This window comes from Cetorhinus maximus, unplaced genomic scaffold (genome assembly GCF_964194155.1).
Source record: "Cetorhinus maximus unplaced genomic scaffold, sCetMax3.hap1.1 HAP1_SCAFFOLD_182, whole genome shotgun sequence".
NCBI lineage: Eukaryota > Metazoa > Chordata > Chondrichthyes > Lamniformes > Cetorhinidae > Cetorhinus > Cetorhinus maximus.
The window spans coordinates 661,959-683,349 of record NW_027596163.1 but is presented as its reverse complement, the minus strand read 5'-3'; the positions used below and the strand labels follow the sequence as shown (position 1 = coordinate 683,349).

The following is a 21,391-nucleotide window of genomic DNA, read 5'->3' as shown; positions in this document are numbered from 1 at the left end:
GGGTATGGGTTCAACCAGGCCACTTGTAAGGATCAAGGTCATGTAAGATTTGAACATTATCAGTCACATGTAGACTTGAACTATTTTGTAGACTGGCTATACAAAACTGTAAACGTGTCAGCTATGAAGGAAATTTCTTTTAGGATACCCAATATACAGCCTTAGAATCTGGTCACTGCTGTAGTTAATATTCAGCACTGACTGTCTGTGTAACCTTAGCCAGACGTTTTTTGAAGTAATGCGCTGCTCAACCACTAGATAACTCTGATTACACTGATGCAGATAGAAATACTAGGTGTTCATGTACTCAACATTAACTTGTAGACGTGACCTAGTGTATGACCTGTGGCTTGGCGTCTTCCTGGATGATTTTCGAAGAGTTTTGAGCTTGAGGGTAACCTAACCAAGCATTAATAAAATTAATTTACCTTTGATTCCAGCTGGATTAAATATAAAGCAGCTTCTGGAACTAAGTCAAACATCATTCTTCCTTCTACCCACATTGCCAGGTAAAAACCCAAGCAATTCCTTGATGAAGGAAGGATTGAATTAAGGATTTGTTTGGTTTCTTGGCATATGTTGGCATGATACCAAAGCCCAGCTTTCTTATAATAAACTTGAATATCCCACTGAGTCTAACACTACTTTCCTGTGCACTACAGACCCTTCAATATCCTGTCCAGTCTAATCCCTCTCTCCTGCACACTGCCCAATGCCTCTCTTGCTCACTCCCATTAATTTTCCATCTAGTCCATTACCACTCTTCTGCTAGCTCCCTAGCAGATATCCTTTAGTATAATGCCACAATCCTGCTTACTCCCCATACCCTTTAATATCCCACCTAGCTAACCTCAATTTTTTAATAATCCAGTCTAATCCCCATTTACCTGCTCACTCCAAACCTTTCCATATCTGACCCAGTCTAATCCCATTTACCTGCTTACTCCAAACCTTTCAATATCTGACCCAGTCTAATCCCATTTACCTGCTCACTCCAAACCTTTCAATATCTGACCCAGTCTAATCCCACTCTGTTGCTCGCTCTCCATTCTTTTTAATATCTCGCTTAAACTACTCCCACTTCTGTGATCTCTCCTCATTCCCTTTAATATCCTATCTAATTTGATCTCTCTCCATACCCTTTCTTGTCCTATCTAGTCTAACCCTAGTTCCCTGCTCACTTCTCATATCTTTAAATATCGCTCCCCATACCCGGCATTATCCCACCCAATTCAACCTCACTCTCCTGATCTCTCCCCATTCATTCCCTTTAATATTCTATTCAGTCCAATACCACTCCCTCCTACTCCCTCCCATGCCCTTTAATATCCCACCTAGTCTAATCCCACTCTCCTACTCACTCCCTATACCCTGTGATATCCCAAACACTTTAAGCCCATTCTCCTGTTCACTAACCACTACTCAAGAAAGGAGAGGCAGAGTAAATAGGGATCTGGAGGCCAGTTAGCCTGACATCAATATCAGGGGAAATGCTGGAATCTATAAGGGACATGGTAACAGAGAACTTAGAGAAACACAAGGTGACTAGGCAGAGTCAACAGATTTATGAGAGTGTAATCATGCTTGACAACGAGCTTTTTGAGATTATAATTAGTAGGGGAGATAGTGGGGAACCAGTGAATGTAGTTTATTTGGATTTCCATAAAGCATTTGATAAAAGGTACCATACAAGAGATTCAGGTGATTAGGGATAACGTATTAGCATGGATTGAGAATTAGCTAATGGATTAAAAACAGACTGGGATTAAACTGGTCACTTTCAGGATGGCAGGCTGTAATTAGCTGGGTAGTGCAAGGATTAGTGCTTGGGCCTCAGCTACTGGTAATTTATACTAATGACTTAGTACATTACACTCAATCCCCTCCTCTGAGTTTGCTGATAATATAAAAAGTTAAGTGGGAAAGGAAGTTGTGAGGAGGATACAAAGAGGCTGAAAAGGGATATCGACAAGTTGAGTGAGTGGGCAGATGAAGTGTCATATGGGTACATGGGAAATTATCCATTCTGGGGTGAAAAATAGAAAAGCACAATTTTTAAATGGTGAATGACTGGGAAATGTTAATATTCAGAGGGACCTGGGTATCCTTGTACATGAATCACAGAAAGTTCATATGCAGGCACAGCAAGCAATTCCGAAAGCAAATGGTATGTTTGCTGTTACTACAAAGCAATTGGACTAAGAGTAAAGAAGTCTTACTGTAATTGTACAGAGGCTTGCTGAGACTACACCTGGTCTATGTTCACTGTTTTAGTATCCTTAGTTAAGGAAGGATATGCCAGCCTTATAGGGAGTGCATTTAATGTTCATGAGACTGATTCCTGGGATGAAGGGATTGTCTGATGAGAAGAGATCGAGTAAACGGGCTTATGTTCCCTGGAGTTTAGAAAAATGAGAGGTGACCTCATTGAAACATAACATTAAAGGGCTTGACCGGGTAGATGCTGTGAGGGTGTTTCCCCTAGCTGGAGAATCTAGAACAGGGCATCAATGTCTCAGTAGAAGGGGTCAGCCACTTAGGACAGAGATGAGGAGAATTTTTTTTTCCACTCAAAAGGTTGTGGATCTTTAAATTCTCTACTCCAGAGTTGTAGATACTCTGTCCATGAGGATATTCAAGACAGAGGTCAATATATTTTTGAACTTTAAGGTAATTAAGGGGTACAGGGGTAATGCAAGTAGGTTTGAGGGAGAAGATCAGCCGTGATCATATTGAATGATGCAGCAAGCTCGATACCCTGTCCATGTTAATCCCTCTGCCCTGCTTATGCCCAATACCACATAATATCCTACCCAGTCTAATAATCTCCTGCTCTATCCTCATTTTTTTAATATCCCACTTAGTCTAATCTCACACTCCTGTTCAGTCTCCATAACCCTTTAACATCCCACACAGCCCAAACCCATCCTCCCATTCACTCCCTTTAATATCCCACTCCCATGCTCACTCCTCATAAGAACATAACAAACAAAGAACAAAGAAAAGTACAGCACAGGAACAGGCCCTTCAGCCCTCCAAGCCTGCACCGATCATATTGCCTGTCAAACTAAAACATTTTGCACTTCAGGGGTCCGTATCCCTCTATTCCCATCCTATTCATGTATTTGTCAAGCTGCCTCTTAAACACCACTATCGTACCTGCTTCCACCACCTCCTCTGGCAGTGAATTCCAGACACACACAACCCTCTGCGTAAAAAACTTGCCCCGCATATCTCCTTTAAAGTTTTCTCCTCTCACCTTAAATCTATTTCCCCTAGTAATTGACTCTTCCACCCTGGGAAAAAGCTTCTGGCTATCTACCCTGTCCATGCCACTCATAATTTTGTAAACTTCTATCAAGTCGCCCCTCCATCTCCGTCGCTCTAGTGAGAACATAACCTTCAATGACTCACCTAGTCTAATCTAACTCTCATGTTCCCTCCGTCCCAAGTCCAATCCCATTTTCTTGCTACCCCATACCTTTCAATATCCTACATAACCTAATTCAAATCTTATGCACACTCCCTAGCTTTTTAATATTCCACTTAGTTTTGTCCCATTTTTCTACTGCTGCTCTTTCAAATCCCATTCTCGTGCTCACCCACAATAACTTTCAATATCCCAACTAGCCAATCCCACTCTCTGAATCATTCCCCATACCCTTTAAATAGCTCAACCAGTCTAATCCCATTTCCCTGCTCATCCCAGACCCTTTATTAACCTATCAAGTCTAACTCCACTCTCTGGCTTCCATCCCAACCCTGTAGTAACTCAGTTTAATCCCACTCTACTGATCTCTCCCTATTCTCTTTAACATTCCACCTAGTCTAATTCCATTCTTCTGATCACAGAATGGTAAAATTGTACAGCACAGGAAGAGGCCATCCAACCCATTAAGTCCTTGTCAATTCTTTCTCTGTAGCCCTGCAATTTCGTCCTCCTTCAATTATTAATTCCCTTTTGAAGGTTATGAATGATTCGGTATCCACCACTCCATCAGGCAAGTGCATTCCTGTTTTCCCTCATGTTGCCTCAGGTTCTTTTGCCAATCACCCTAACCTGGACCCTCGAATTGTCAACTCTTCAGTCACTGGAAACAGTTTCTCTTTATTTTGATGATCTAAATCCTTCATGATTTTAAACAGCTCTATCTAATCTGCTCAAAGAACAGCAGCCCCAATTTCTCCTGTCGAACATTGAACATAAATTGCTTATTTGAGTCAGTGAGAAAAGTGTGACATGATTTTTTTTTTGTCCATACTAGATAAATTTGATGTTGCATGTATAAAGTGAATACACATGGGGCAGGATCTTCCTGTCAGCGAGCTGGGGGGGGGGGGGGGGGGGGGTGCGCGCGCGCGCACCTGCTTGCCAACGCATAAAATGACGCCCGGTGACGTCGAGTGGAACTCCCGACGTCACCACGCCCCACTTAAATTTTCTGCTTGGCCGTGGGCGCAGCAAAATCAGCTGTGTGCCCGCTGACCTGTCAATGGCCCATCTGTAATTGCCCTCGAGAAGGTGGTGGTGAACCTACTTGAACCACTGCAGACTGTGTGGTGTAGGTACACCCAAAGTGCTGTTAGGAAAGGAGTCCCAGAATTTTGACCCAGTGACAGTGAAGGAACAGCGATATATTTCCAAGCCAGGATGGTGAGTGGCTGGGAGGGGAACTTCTAAGTGGTGGTGTTCCCATGTATCTGCTGCCCCTGTCCTTCTAGGTGGTGGAGGGTTTGGAAGGTGCTGTTGAAGGAGCACTGGCAAGTTGCTACAGTGCATCTTGTAGATGGTACACACTGCTGCTACTGTGTGGTACTGATGGAGGGAGTGAATGATTAAGGTGGAGTGCTGATCAAGCGGACTGCTTTGTTCTAGAAACTTTTAGACAAACAGCAGAGTACACTTGGGTTGATGTCTCCAACAAGCTTTATTGCATTAAGGGCTATGATAGTCGTGTTGCAATAGCCTGGATGGGGAAATTATGTGGATGCCTTGTTACCAAGGTGCCAATAAGTAGCAGTATGTATGTAATAAATAAATATAGAAGTTAATCAAAAAGCTGAAAGTGATGCAGCAAAGCAGAATGGACAGAACTTATTAGCAGTATCTCTGAGCAACAAAGTATTCAACTGATCTGTGAAATTAGAGTGTAATATGACAAATATGAATAACCTCAAGATAATTACTGATACAGATGGGAGGGAATAACCAATTGGTAGCCCAGGATTGGTAGACTGGAGAGGAAGAAAGCCATGGCAAGTGTTCTCAGGGATGGCACCAATGATGCAGCTGCTGGATGAAACCAGTCAACAATGCGGGAAATGGAGGGTCTTCTCCCGAGATACGGACAGCCCTGTTACTTATGTTTCTACTGTCATAAATGGCACAGATTAACAGCCAAATTTGTTGACTGCCAGAAAGAAAATTTCCCATTAAAAGATAAAATGTTGAAAAACAAAATCGCGCTGAGCACACAAATAGCAGGTTTGGTCAAGGAACAGCAAATTGGGGTAAATCATCAGCCTTCACCCCGACAATGTTAATAGTATCAATAACAAGGTTCTCTTCTCGGAATTTCTTTTGTGTAGTCTTGAGGGTGTGACAATCCCTATTTATAACAGGCGGGTTATAGACTTCACATCACAGCTAACAGGAGATTTTTCAAGTGAATAGCTTACAGATTTGGCTTGGATGAAGAATGAGAAATCCAACATAATTTAAAACAAAGTTGGTGCTTCATTCCATTTCTCCACCTTACCTTCAATAGTGCCAATGCCACATTGAAAATGATGCCGAGTCCCTGAAGAAACAAAGAGGAGCCAGTGTTAATATTCCTAGATCACTCTGCATTCTCTAAAAATTACATAGAGCTCCAGCCCTAGCCCTTTTTTTTGTACATAGCCAGTTAAGGACACATTTCTTCCACTATCTCTATTCCTATAGCACAAACTTTCTCAGCCTTAGAGCCACATATGATAATCTTCAGACATTCGAGAGTCACAAGACACGGATAACATTTACAGACACATCATTATTACTATAGCACAAACTTTTGCGAGGAAATATAGTTAACAAAATCTAAGTGCAAATAGTATAAAAAGTAAATGTATTTATCTCTTAACTTCAATAACCATTAAGCACATGGAGCACAGTTTCAAAGTCTGAATTATTATATTTTACCTGTTTTCAATTAATTTGCTTAAATTAAATTCCACCTTATAAAATTCCACACAAACCTCCTCCCACATTTCTTCATTTAACCCAATCATCAACACGTATTTCGTCACCATGTGGAAAAGATCTCTGCAGAACTGGTTAATGTCAAATTGATTGGACTCGGGGGGCAATTCATATTGCGTGCAACTAGGATAAAAATTTACAGGTTTACGGGCTATGGGCCAAGTGCTGGTAAATGGGATTAGGTAGGTAGGTCAGGTGTTTCTCATGTGTCGGTGCAGACTCGATGGGCCTCTTCTGCACTCTGTGATTTCAAGAATAACTTGTGCTGGAGTTCTACCTCAATCCCTTCTGGTCACCACTGTGGTGGGCGATCTGAGCAGCTAGGAATAAAACGTGCTAATTTCCTGTCCATTTCTGGCCACACAAACGTAGAATCTGTGTTCCCAGCAGGTGAGATTCTGCCTCACAATGTGCTATCCGAAAAATGTATCCTTTGCTGTCGTTTAAATTACACACACAGTGCAATTCGTTAAATTGTTAGAATGGCACAATTCATGCTACAGTTGACTGATCAGTGTAATACCAGGAACTTTCACTAAACAGGGCTAAAGAGCTGAATGGATTTCATTACTGTGGATAGCTTAGTTGGGTTTTTAATCATTGCCTGGATCATTGTACTAAAGCCAATTTGCAAGTTTGAACAAGCTGCACCGGGCTGTTTACCTCCCTCCAAAGAGCAGAAGGAATGAGCCACACTCTATGTCTAAAACAACTGCTTGTGGCTCGTGAGCTGTGGTCTGGCCACCCTGTTACAACATCTATTTTCATGGTTCCTTCTTCAAATTTCAACTCCCCCACACACCAACTTATAACTATTAATCTTGCATTTATAACAGTGGTCTCACTCTTCCTTACCTCTGTAACCTCCCCCACCCTGACAAACTCTCTATTACTCCAATTCTGGTTTCTTGTGCATTCCCAACTTCTTTCACCACCCTCCCCTCCTATGCCTGCAACCCTCTAGGCCCTATACTCTGTAATTTTCTGTCCACCTCTCTCTCTTCCTTTAAAACCTTCCTTAAAAGTTTTAGTTACCTCTCCTAATATCTCCTTCCTTGGCTCAGCTCCTCTGAAGTGTTATGGAACATGGAATTTAACCCTGAAAAGTGTGAGGTGATACACTTTGGAAGGAGTAATTTGACAAGGAAGTACTCAATGAACAGCATGACACTAGGAAGTTCTGAGGAACAAAGGGACCTTGGCATGTGTGTCCATAGATCTCTGAAGGCGGAGGGGCATGTTAGTGGGGTGGTGAAAAAGGCATTTGGGACACTTGCCTTTATCAATCGAGGCATAGATTACAAAAATAGGGAGGTCATGTTGGAGTTGTATAGAACCTTGGTGAGGCCACAGCTGGAGTACTGTGTGCAGTTCTGGTTGCCACATTATAGGAAGGATGTGATTGCGCTGGAGGGGGTGCAGAGGAGATTCACCAGGATGTTGCCTGGGATGAAACATTTAAGTTATGAAGAGAGGTTGGATAGACTTGGAGTTCTGTTGAAGAGTCATACGGACTCGAAACATTAACTGTGTTCCTCTCCACAGATGCTGTCAGACCTGCTGAGTTTTTCCAGGTATTTTTATTTTTGCTCGTTTTCGTTGGAGCAGAGAAGACTGAGGGGCGATCTGATCAAGGTGTACAAGATTATGAGGGGCATGGACAGGGTAGATAGGGAGCAGCTGTTCCCCTTAGTTGAAGGGTCAGTCACGAGGGGACACAAGTTCAAGGTGAGGGGCAGGAGGTTTAGGGGGGACATGAGGAAAAACTTTTTAATCCAGAGGGTGGTGACAGTCTGGAATGCACTGCCTGGGAGGGTGGTGGAGGCGGGTTGCCTCACATCCTTTAAAAAGTACCTGGATGAGCACTTGGCACGTCATAACATTCAAGGCTATGGGCCAAGGGCTGGTAAATGGGATTAGGTAGGTAGGTCAGGTGTTTCTCACGTGTCGGTGCAGACTCAATGGGCTGAAGGGCCTCTTCTACACTGTGTGATTCTGTGATTCTACTGTATGAGAGGTGCTGTATAAATGGAGGTAGATGCCCAGTGTTAAAACTCTACTATGGCTAATATCAGCCTCTGTGTAGCTCTGAAATCAGCTGACTCCTGCTCTCAACAGCCGCAATCCTTTGGTTTCCTCCGATTGATCACACTTTAATTTTTTTTAATCTTTCATGGGATGTGGGCATTGCTGGCTAGGCCAGCATCTGTTGTCCATCCCTCATATCCTTGAAAAGGTAGTGGTGATCCGCCTTCTTGAACTGCTGCAGTCCATCTGATGTAGGTACACCCACAGTGCTGTTAGGAGGAAGTTCCAGGATTTTGACCCAGCAACAGTGAAAGAACAGTGATATATTTCCAAGTCAGGATGGAACAGCATTCAGCCTATCAAGTCCATGTCAGCTCTCTGTAGAGCAATCCAGTCAGTTCCATTCCTTGCTCTATCCCTGTAGTCCTGCAAGTTTATTCCCCTGAAGTGCCCATCCAATTTACATTTCAAATAATTGATCATTGCCATTTCCATCACCTTTATAAGCAGTAAATTCCTGGTCATTGCCACATCACCATTTACTCACTATACCCCGCCTCTATCACTTCCTCCAAACCTTAAACCTGTGTCCACACGTCCTTGGCTAATAGGAACACTTTTCTTTTTCTACCCAATCTAAACCTGTCATACTCTTGTACACCTCTAATAAATCTCCCCTTGATCTCCTTTGCTTCACGGAGAACAATCCCAGCTTCTCTAACCCAACCTTGTAGCTAAATTCCCGCATAGTGGAACCAGTCTGGTCACTCTCCTCTACACTCTCAAAACCTTCACATCCTTCCTAAAGTGTGTTGACCAGAACTGGATGTAGCCTAACCAGAGCTTTATAATGGTTCAGCATTACTTCCATGCTTTTGTACTCAATACTGCTACATATGAAGCTCAAGAAACCACATACTTTGCTAGTTATCCTCTATGTCTTATCACCATCAAAGATTGATACACGTGAACCCCCAGGCCCCTCTGTTCCTGCATGTTATTTAGAACTGTGCCATTCAGTCTATATTGCTTCTTCTTATCCCTTCTGCCAAAATGCATCATCTCCCACTTCTCTGTATTGCATTCCATCTGCCACTTGTTTCCCCATTCTGCTTGCCTACAGTTGATTGCAGCTGATTGGCACCATCCTCACTATTTGCCGTACCTCCAAGTTTGGTATCATCGGCAAATTTTGAAATTTTATTCTGCATTCTAATGTCCAATTATCAAAATAAACATGGTCCTAGCACTGACCCTTGGGGAATACCCCTGTCTACCATCCTCCAGTCTGAAAAGATCATGAAGTAGAATCAATATGGATGGAATTTAGAGCCAGAAAATGCTGGTGTGAGTAGTTTATAGACCCCCTAACAGTAGTTATACCATTGGCCAGAACATTAAACAAGAAATTATTGGAGCTTGTAATAAAGGCAATGTAATAATTGTGGCAGACTTTAATCTTCATACAGACTGAGACAATCAAATTGGCAAGAGTGGTCTAGAAGGTGAGTTTGTAGAATGTTTGTGATAGTTTCTTGGAGCAATTTGTTGTGGAACCAACTAGGGATAAAGCTTAGATCTAGTGTCATGTAATGAAGCAGGGTTAATTAGTAATGCAAAAGATCTATTGGGAAATAGTGATCATAATACCATTGAATTCCATGTTAAGATTGAAATTGACATATTCCAATCGCAACATGAATCTTAAACTTAAGCAAATCCAATTACATAGGTATGAGGGGAAAACTGGCTTTGGCTAATTGAGTAAATAGACTAAAAGTTATGGAGGTAAATGAACAGTGGGAAACATTTAAAGAAACAATTCAAAATCTTCAAACAAATGCATTCCATTGAAAAACAAGACTCAGCAAGAAAGACCCATCCGTGGAAGATAAGGATAGTATTAGATTAAAAGAAAAGGCTTACAATGTTGTAAAAAAAAATAGCAAGTCTGAGAATCGGGAGTGTTTTAGAAAACAACAGAGGGCCACCAAAAAGTTCATAAAAAGGGAAAAAAAATTGAATATGAGAGTTAACTAGCCAGGAATATAAAAACAGATTGTAAGAGCTTTTATATCAAGAAGAGGAGAGTAGCTGAAGTAAACATTAGCCCCTTAGAAACAAAGGCAGGAGAAATTATCATGGGGAATGAGGAAATGGCAGATGCTTTGCACAAGTATTTTGTGTCTGTCTTCACGATAGAAGACACAAGTTTCATACCAGAAATAGATGGTAATCTAGGGGCTAAAAAGAGTGAGGAAATTAAGGAACATTAACATTAGCAAAGAAAAAGTGCTGGCAAAACTTAAGAGACTAAAATCTGACAAATCCCCGGGACCTGATGGCCTACACCCTAGGGTTCTAAAAGAGATAGCTGCACAGACAGTGGATGTGCTTGCTATGATTTTCCAAAATTCCTTTGTTTTGGGAATAGTCCCATTAGACTGGAAGTTGGCAAATATTACACCATCTTTCAAAAAAAGTGAGGGAGAGAAAACATGGAACTGCAGACCAGTTAGCCTAATATCAGTTGTTGGGAAAATGCTGGAATCTATTATTAAGGAAGTCTTAACAGTGCACTTAGAAAAGCATATTATGATTAGAATAAGTCCAACATTGTTTTACTAAAGGGAAATCCTTTTTGACAAATTTATTAGTGTTTAAGGATGTAACTAATAGGTAGATAAAGGGAACCAGATGATGTAGTACACCTGGATTTTCAAAAGGCATTCAATAAGGTGCACAGAAAAGGCTAATAGGTAAGATAAGGACTCATGGAGTTGCAGGTAATATCTTAGCATGGATAGAGGATTGGTTAACAGTAGAAAGCAGAGGGTGGGTATAGACTGGGCTTTTTCAAGTTGGCAGGTAGTGAATAGCGGAGTGCCACAACGATCAGCGCTGGGGCCTCAGCTATTTACAATGTATATTAACGGCAGAGACAGAGAGACATGTATCAAAGTTTGCTGATGATATCAAGCTAGGTGGAAAGATAAGCTGTGGGGAGGACACAGGTTGCAAAGAGATATAGTCAGGTCACTAGTGGGCAACAAGATGACAGATGGAGTACAACGTAGGGAAGTGTGAAGTTATTCACTTTGACCATGAGACTGGAAAAGCAGAATATTTTTTAAAAGGTGTGAAACTTGTAAGTGTTGATGTTCAAAGAGACTTGGATGTGCTTGTTCAAGGAACACAAAGTTAGCATGCAGATGCAGCAAGCAATTGGGAAGGCAAATGGCATGTTGGCCTTTATTGCAGGGGTGGAAGGGTTGAGGGGGGGGGGTTCGAGTACAGGAATAAGGATCTTGCTGCAATTGTACAGGGTTTTGGTGAAACCACGTCTGGAATACTGTGTGCAATTCTGGTCTCCACATTTAAGAAAGGATATACTAGCATTGGAGGCAGTCCAGATGGGCTCACTAAATTGGTCCCTGGAATGGGGGATTGTGCTATGATGAGGGGCTAAATAAATTAGGTTTATATTCTCTGGAGTTTTGAAGAACGAGAGGCAATCTCATTGAAACCTACAAAATTCTGAAGGGGCTTGATAGGGTAGACGCTGAGAGATTGTTTCTGCTGGTCGGGGAATCTAAAACACAGGGGCACAGTTTCAGGATAAGGGGCCGATCATTTAGGACTGAGATGAGGAGAAATTACTTCACTCAAAGGGTTGTGAATATTTGGAATTCTCTACCCCAGAGAGCTCCATCATTGAATACATTTAAGGCTGGGATAGACAGAGTTTTGGTCTCTTAGGAATTTAAGCGATATGGGGAAAGGATGGGAAAAATGGAGTTGAAGCCCAAGATCAGCCATGACTGTATTGACTGGCAGAGCAGGCTCAATGGGCCATGTGGTCTACTCCTGCTCCTATTTCTTGTGTTGTGAAAAATTACCATTTACCACAACTTACTGTTTTCTGTCCTTAAGCCAATTTTTTTCTGTTCTTAAGTCAATTTTATCCATGCTGACCATCTTACTCCACAAGTCTCAATTTTGTTAAACAGCCTTTTATGTGGTACTTTGTCAAACATTTTCTTAAAAACCCATATAGACAACATCCACCACATTCCCTTCATCAACCTTCTCTGTAACTTTATCAAAAAAATTAAATTAGTCAAATACAATTTGTCTTTTACAAATCCATGCTGGCACTCCTTAATTAACTCAGGTTTTCCCACGTGTCTGTTGATTTTTTCCTCTGGCCTGCAGTTGTAAGAACCTTCTTGAATACGGGTGTCACATTTGCCACTCTTCAATCCTCTAGCACCTGCCCTGTATCTAGGGGAAGATTGGAAGATTATGGCAAGCACATCTGCTATCTCCACCCCAACTTCTTTTATCAACCTGAAATGCAAGCCATCTGGACCAGGTGACTTATCCACTCTAAACATAACCAGCCTTTCCAGTACATTCTGCTTCTCAATTTTATCTTCATCCGTTAGCTCTACCATCTCGCTTCTACTAATATTTTGTCAGCATTCTCTTCCTTAGTAAACAGCAATACAAAGTACTCAAATATTGCCTTGCTTATAAGCCTTGCCTTGCACCTCTAAGCCAAAATCACATTCTTTGCCCCTTATAGGACCCATTCCAATTCTTACTTCCTGCGTACTATTTACATGCTGGTAGAAGCTTTTTGGATTCCCTTTTATGCTGACTGCCATTCTATTCTCAAACTTTCTCTTTGCCAGTCTTATTTTCTACCTATTGTATTTGACCTGGTCCTCACTTGAAGAATTCACCTGACATGTATCATACAGTCTTTTATGTTTCATCGTATTCTCCATCTCCACTGTCATCCAAAAAGCCCTGGCTTTGGTTCCCCTATCTTTCACCCTTGATGGAATGTCCCCAGCCTTTAACTGAAACCTCTCTTCCTTAAAGATCACCCATTATTCCATTACAGTTTTTCCTGTCAGTCTCCAGTTCCATTTTATCCAGGCTAAATCCCCTCTCATTCCACTGAGAGTAACCTTCTTCCAACTTAGCGTTCACTTTAGATTGTTCCTTGCACTAGTTGCCCAGATAGACAACTAGCTCTAGAGAATAAAAACAGAATTACCTGGAAAAACTCAGCAGGTCTGGCAGCATCGGTGGAGAAGAAATCAGTTGATGTTTCGAGTCCTCACGACCCTTCGGCAGAACCGTTCTGCCGAAGGGTCGTGAGGACTCGAAACGTCAACTGATTTCTTCTCCACCGATGCTGCCAGACCTGCTGAGTTTTTCCAGGTAATTCTGTTTTTGTTTTGGATTTCCAGCATCCGCAGTAGCTTTTAGCTTTTTGTTTTTAGCTCTAGAGAATCATGGATCGCCTGTGCCATGCTTGTGTCATGTTCTCTCTCACCATCAGTGTTAATAAAACTGTAGTTATGGGGCAGGGTGTTGTGTCTCCACTTGCGATCAGACTCAATAAGAGACCACTGGACATAGTCAGCAAATTGGATTTACGGTTACAGCAACCTGTTTCTTAATAAAGAGGTCAGTAGATGCATTGGTAAGGCAGCCACCAACTTTGGCTGACTAACAAACTGATCTGTAGGGCCAAGATGCTTATCTACAAGGTCAGTATCCACAGCACGTTGCTGGATGGCAGTGAAGCCTGGACAACTTACACCCACCAAGAACAAAGGCTCAATAATTTTCAGCTCTGTTGTCTGTGAAGCATGCTTGGTATCACATGGAGAAACAAAAGTCATTAGTGAAGCAGTCCTTTCTAGGGCAAATATGTCATGCAGGCTAGCGCTAATCAAGCAAAGAAGGCGTTGCTGGCTTGGGCATGTGCACAGGATGGGAGATGGCCACATCCCCAAGGATATGATATATGGAGAGGTAGCCCATGCCAAAAGACCAGCTGAGTTCCCAAAGCTCCGAATAAAGAATGCTGTGAAAAGTGACATGAAAGCCCTCAACATCAACCACAATAAGTGGGAAGCTTTAGCTGATGATCCTTGCAAACGGTAACGCCAGTTGTGGGCAAGAGTTCACCACTACCACATGGTTTCAGAAGCCAGCCCTGCAAACAAGGTGTCAGCAGAGATCATCCCGCACCACTGGCTAGGGACAGCTTCACGTATGACATCTGTGACAGACTTTGCGTTTCCAGAATCGATGTGTTTAGCCATCAGAAGTGCAGATGATCTCAGCTGACCTCAAAGTTCTGAGTCTGCATTCCCATCATCTTTCACAGATGGAAGAATGCCAACCACTTTAGATTGCTCCTTGCTTATCACCATTACTAATCTAAACCTTATGATACAGTGATCACTCTTACCCAAATGCTCCCCCACTGACATTTGGTCTACCTCAGTCCCAGTTCCAGATCCAGCAATGCCTCCTTTCTAGTTGGACTGCAAACATACTGATCAAGGAAGTTTTCCTGAACACATTTCAGAAATTCCACACCCTCACTACCTTTACTGTAACATTATTCCAATCAACATTTGGGTAACTCAAGTTCCTAACATCACCATTTAGTTTTTGCACATCTGATTCCCTGCAAATTTGCTGCTCTTTCTTTCTCTCACTATTTGGAGGCCTATAGAATACCCTCAGTAGCAAGGTATACTTTGTGCTCCTCAATTCTAACTAAATCGATTCCATCATGCCCCCTCAAGTGCATCCTCTTTTTCCAACAATGTCTTCCCTAATCAGTACTGCCACCTTACCTTCCTTTTTTCTTTCCCTCTCTTTTCTGAACACTTTTTCTGGAGCAGTGATCCTGGCAAAATGCAACCTGAGCATCAGTGAGCACGTATTGATGAGTAAGTGATTACAAATGCTTTCGCACTGTCTTTTGCACTGACGTGTTGGGATCATTTGGAATGGGGATATTCATGGAGTCTCCTCCTCCGGTTAGTCTACTGTACCACCATTACGACTGGATGTGGTAGGAGTGCACAGCTTTGATCTGATCCGTTGGTTGTGGGATCACTTAGCTCTATCACATGTTGCTTCCACTGTTTAGCTTGCATAGAGTCCTATTTTGTAGCTTCACCAGATTGGCACTATCAAGTCACTCTTGATGAAGGACAATCAAGTCCCCTACCCAGAGTACATTCTGTGGCCTTGCTATCCTCAGTGCTTCTTCAAATGGTGTTCAACGTGGAGGAGTACTGATTCATCAGCTGGGTGATTAGTAATAATCAGCAGGAGGTTTCCTTGTCCATGTTTGACCTGATGCCATGAGACTTCATGGAGCTCATAGTCAATGTTGAGGACTCCCAGGGCAGCTCCCTCCTGTACCACCACCAATGGCGTGTCTTCCTGCCAGTGGGACAGGACATACTGTCATGAAGCTACTATTGTATATAATATTATTGGAAAATATTTTTCTTTTAAAATAGAGGTTTAGTCTATGGGTGCGTCTTAATTGGATTAAAGCCAGTTAGTCTGGGTGCTTTGATGTGTACTAGTTTTGAGATGTAAGAAAAGTAGAGTGCATTTGCATTTTTTTGAATTGAGCATTCAAGAACGGGTGTGAAAACTGGCACCTGGCTGGCAGAGACCAAGGAATATGTTTATATTACTAATAAAATTGGTACTATGAAAGGGGTTTTATTGTTAGAAGGAGTTCAAAGAGGCTGGTGATGTAATGAGAATTTACATTCAATGAGCTAGGTATAACAGACAGCAGTTTTGTGTGTGCAGGGCAGAGGCAATGTAAGATCAAAGCAGCTGTAAGCCTACAACTATCTCCACAGGAACCAAAGTGAAAGGAACTTCATTTTGAATTTGTAAGGTGAAAATGCTTTGCCTGGTGTTTGCTGAAAGTCTATGGGTTGCTGTTGCCTTAATGCAGGTTTGTTTGGGAATTTGTTAAAAGTTATGATAGTAGTAATTTGTAGCCATGTGTATGTATTTAAATTAAGTGCCTCAAGTATTTTGATATAAAACATCTCGAGAACTGGTGGTTTGATTCCTGAATTTAGAGCTGCATCTCAAACATATAAAAATAAAAATATAGGTTATGACAGTTGTTTAAAGTTTCCCTCTGGGATTTTTAAATAACTCAGCTTTACCAACTGTATCGGTCATAGCAATACCCAGGGATGGTAATGGGAGGAGTCTGGGGTATTTTTTTTTATTCTTGGGATGTGGGCGTCACTGGCTACGCATTTATTACCCATCCCTAATTGCCCTTGTTCAGAGGGCAGTTAAGAGTCAACCACGTTGCTGTGATTTCCGTCCCTGAAGGACATTAGTGAATCAGATGAGTTTTTACAACAATCGTCAATGGTTTCATGGTCACCATTAGACATTTTATTTCCAGATTTTTATTAAATTCAAATTCTACCATCTGCCGTGACGGGATTCGAACACTGGGTCTCTGCGTTATTAGTCTAGCGACAATACCACTACGCCATCACCTATGTCAGGCCGTTGCTTGACTTTCTGTGGGACACTCTCCCAATTTTGGCACCCATGTGTTAGTGAAGAGAACTGTTCAGGGTCAACTGAGCAGGGTGGTGCCTTTGTTGTGTCTGGTACTTAGGTCGATGTTGGATGGTGTGTCCTGTTTTATTCTTATTCGGCTTTTCTGTGGCAGCTTGGGACAACTGACTGGCTTGCTAGGCTATTTCAGAGGGCAGTTAAGAGTCAATGACAATTAACAGTCACAATCACAAAGCTAGACCAGGTAAGGAGGGCAGATTTCCTTCCCTAAAGGACATTAGTGAATCAGATGGGTTTTTAATGACAATCCTGTAGCTTCATGATCACCATTACTAAGACTAGCATTTAATTCCTCATTTATTTAAATAATTGAATTTAAATTCCTCCAGTTGCCAATGGTTGGATTTGAATGCATATCTCCAGAGCATTAGTCCAGCCACTGGATTGCTCATGCAGTAACATTACCGAAGCATTACCATATCCACCAGGCCACTGTTCCCCTGTTCTCCAGCTTTTACTCCTAGTGGGGTCTCCAGGGGAAGTGACTGGAACACCAGTCCCTGTTAGGAATGGTGGCTGCAAAAGATTGTTGGATCTGCCTCTGCTTTGTCCAGTTTAACTATTCCTTTCAAACCCATTAAGCACCATGAGATGTGTGACAGTGTTTTTACAGAGCTGGTGCATCGATGGAGGGAGGGGTAGTAGAAGAAAGTGTGTCAAAAATGCGACTGAGCTTTAGCTCCAAGGCTGTTGGCACGAAGGCTGCCATCTATGTCCCAAGTGGTGATGCAGGATGATGTGAAAGGCTAGTTTTGTTCCTGGTTCTGATAACTGATAAATTCAAAAGATGTTGAGGAGGCGATAACTTCATGCCATTTTTTTTTTGGAACAGAGTATCGCTGTTAGAATACAGTAAGTTAAAACGGCATGACCAACAGATCACACACCCTTCCACTTCCAAAAATCAAAAGAAGTGGGTTTTGTTGAGTCAGGCAGTGGTACCAGCTGACCCTGATGTTGAATTTCAGTTGTTCAGATGGAGATGGTTTCTGTCCAGTGCAAGAAGCCGCTGTTGGGAACTGCAGTGAATATTTGAAGCCCAGGGTGGATTGCAGCAATGGCCTTGGTTCATTAGGTGTCAGCCGTGGCTCAGTGGGTAGCACCGCCACCTCTGAATCAGAACTTGAAGCATTCAAGTCCCGTTCGAGAGACGTCAGCAACACTGGTGAAAAGAACATTCTGGACCGGTCAGTACTTGGATGATCTAATTCCTGATGTTTGAAGAGATCCACTAGAGGGAGACATGCACCTGCTGCATAACCAGTAAACAGATTGAACATTCTCACTAAATCCTGCCTTCCGAAACTGCTGTATAAGGGAATATAGTTTCAAACCATTGATCCCAATTCCATGAAGTATTGCAAGTGGACTTTCAGGTCCTGTGCCTTCTATCAGTGATTAACTTGCTTCCAGGAATAGAATTACCAGATTCAAGATGGGGGTAGCAGACCTAACACACTGTTTTCAAACAATCCAAGAGGAGACTGAAAAGAACTATATTGCTTGGTGCAATCAGGTACATTATTAATTTTATTACTGTCAACAGTACAGGACCAGGTTCTCTAAGCTTCTCATACAGTGTTTTTCCCTCTTCTCCTGAAGGTGCTGACTCTCACTGGGGTACAGTTCCCTGGACCCCACTCCCCTCCCCTCCTGAAGGTGCTGACTCTCACTGGGGTACAGTTCCATGGATCCCACTCCCCTCCCCTCCTGAAGGTGCTGACTCTCACTGGGGTACAGTTCCATGGACCCCACACCTTTCCTTACAGGAACACTAACAGACATTTGTGGCACTGAGTCACATATCTTTATAGCTAACCAGAGCGTTATAGTATTGCATCCAGTTATGGTCACAGTACTTTAGGAAGATGTGAAGGTCCTTAAAATGATACAGACGAGCTTAACCAAGACTATGGGAATAGAGAAGGGGAATGGGGCTGTCCGGATTGCTCTACAGAGCGCCAACATGCATTCAACGGGCCGAATGGCCTCCTTCTGTGCTGCAATGACTCTGGCTCTAAGGTGGCACTAGGACAGGTAATCAAAAGCTTGGTCAAAGAGTTAGGTTTTAAGGTACATTTCAAAAGAAGTTAGAGGTGGGGAGGCTTCGGAAGGATACTCCAGCACTTAGGGCCTTGAGGACACAGTCACCAATGGTAGGGTGAAGAGACTGCGGAATGGACAAGGGGACAGAACTGGAGGAGCGCAGAGTTGAAGACTTGAGGGGTAATCTATAAATGCAGGGAACAAGTTAGCATGGTGGCCATGTTTAAAAAGAAGTGGTGACACAACAGGCATAGGTAACTGCAGGCTCATTAGTCCTCCTGCAAATTCAGATAAAGTAATGGGATTATTTTTCAGGGGTAAAACAGATTATCTGTCCCTGGTTTAGCAGCCTTCAACATGAATTCAGGACGAAAAGAGTCTTGTCTGGTCAACACCTTTCTTTCAGGAAGTGGTCCACAAATGGGTTGTGGAAACCCCCCCGTAACAACATCCTGGGGGTTACCATTGACCAGAAACTGAACCAGACCAGCCATATAAATACTGTGGCTATAGGAGCAGGTCAGAGGCTAGGAATCCTGCGGTAAGTAACTCACCTCCTGACTCCCCAAAGCTTGTCCACCACCTACAAGGCTCAAGTCAGGAGTGTGATGGAACACTCCCCACTTGCCTGGATGAGTGCAGCTCCAACAACACTCAAGAAGCTTGACATTATCCAGGACAAAGCAGCCCACTTGATTGGCACTCCATCCACAAACGATCACTTCCACCATCATCGACACACAGTGGCAGCAGTGTATACCATCTAAAAGATGCACTGCAGAAACTCACCAAGTCTCCTTGGACAGCACCTTCCAAACCCATGACCGCTACCATTTTGGAGGCAAGGGCAGCAGATACATGGGAAACCACTCACCATCCTGACTTGGAAATATATCACCTTCACTGCTGCTGGGTCAAAATCCTGGAACTCCCTTCCATAACAGCACTGTAGATGTACCTACACCATAGGGACTGCAGCAGTTCAAGAAGGCAGCTCACCACCACCTTCTCAAGGGCAATTAGGGACGGGCAATAAATGCCGGCCTAGCCAGTGATGCCCACATCCCATAAATGAATTTTTTAAAATCAACTTTTGAAAGGCAATTAAAGTCAAAGCTTCAGGGTAAATTGCGAGAATGATGAGAAATTGGTTTAAGATTACAAACCAATCTGATATGAATTAAATGGAGGAGGAACAGGACAGTGCGCCTCAGGAACATTAAGATGGGACCATTACCGTCTCTAATTTACATGCATACCTAGTATTGAAAAGCTCAGTGCAAACTAGTCAAATTGGTAGATAAAATCAAACTAGAGCAGACAATGGAATCAAAGCAATTGCAGAGTTGGGCAAGATCTTAAATTTCATCATCCTCCTTTGCATAAGAAGGAATGTAAAGTACCATAAACGGTAGGGGGGAAAGAATGTAACATGCCACCTCCACAAATAGCACTGAAGAATGAAATTGAGAGACTACGAGGCTGATTAGGCTTGATGCTGAACATGTCCAAACAACACTGACAGCAAACAATAATGGAATGTGTAACCACACAGCCAAGAGGGAGTTGATCAAACTGTACAGAGCTGTGGTCACAGTGCACCTTGCCCTCTGTGTTGAGGCACCAGATGCAGTGCAGTCATAGGGGAGCTGTGAGGCTGACGGGTCGTGTCAAAAGTCTGAGTTACAAGCAAAGACTGGGAGCAATTCAGCTTGGAAATGGAGACACCTGGGAAATGGTCAGAGATCCACAGAATACTGTGTCTGTGCTAGCTCTTTGTTGGATAAATCCAAAATGAATCCTCCCCTACACCAAAGTCCTGTATCATCATCTACTGCAAATATTTACCCCTGTATCCATTAAAGATGCAATGGCCTCTGGTTCAATCACTCCGTGGTATCCTATACAATAGTAAGTACCAATGTGTTATTTATTGTTCTTGTACTCCATGTTCCATGTTGCAGAATCAAAAGTGAACTGAGCACTGATCTCTGGGATAAACCATTTCCAACCCTTTTCGGCTACAAGCAACACCGAGGCACACCAAATATTTGTTAATGGTTTTAACCAACTTTATATTCATATATTCCTCTCATACATTGGAATTTTTTTAAACAATTATCACTATCCCATTCATGCCTGAGGTTCTGACCCATTTGTCAAATACCATCTCCCTACTTTATCAAACCCAATGATGACTATCTTTTGGATGTTCTGCTTTCCACATTGCAGAATTTTTTCCAGCTATTCCATGATGCCATTCATCCTAACAGCAAATAGGCAATATACAATTCAGCACTACACATCATGACGGTCAGAAACAATCCATGCCCCTGACCTTGTAGTCCCACATGATTCCCACTCTCAGACTCTTGTAGATCAGGATCCATACCTGAATATAAAATCTCCCACTGTTATCACCCTCCCCATTCTTGAAACCTACCTGCCTCCCAAATGTTTGCTCCACAGTGCCACAATGTTATTCAGGACAAGCCTCTTCCGAATCATTCCTGCCCAACGGTAAGTGTCTAATGGACAGCTCCAGTAACTTGGGTATCTTGCACCTGAGAGTACTGACTCCACCCCAGGAATAATCACCTACTTTCATTCTGTGCCCTG

At 42.6% G+C, this 21,391-nt stretch overlaps 1 protein-coding gene across 3 annotated transcripts in view; it reads right to left on the bottom strand.

The window, feature by feature from the left end:
• The window catches only part of LOC144672973 (rab GTPase-activating protein 1-like), a 442,218-nt gene that overhangs the window by 66,377 nt on the left and 354,450 nt on the right, over nucleotides 1-21,391 (bottom strand). For all 3 annotated transcript variants that reach the window (XM_078534975.1, XM_078534977.1, XM_078534976.1), the window contains exon 18: nucleotides 5,760-5,801. In XM_078534975.1, the coding sequence (XP_078391101.1) occupies nucleotides 5,760-5,801 (42 nt within the window). The remainder of the gene's footprint in view (nucleotides 1-5,759; nucleotides 5,802-21,391) is intronic.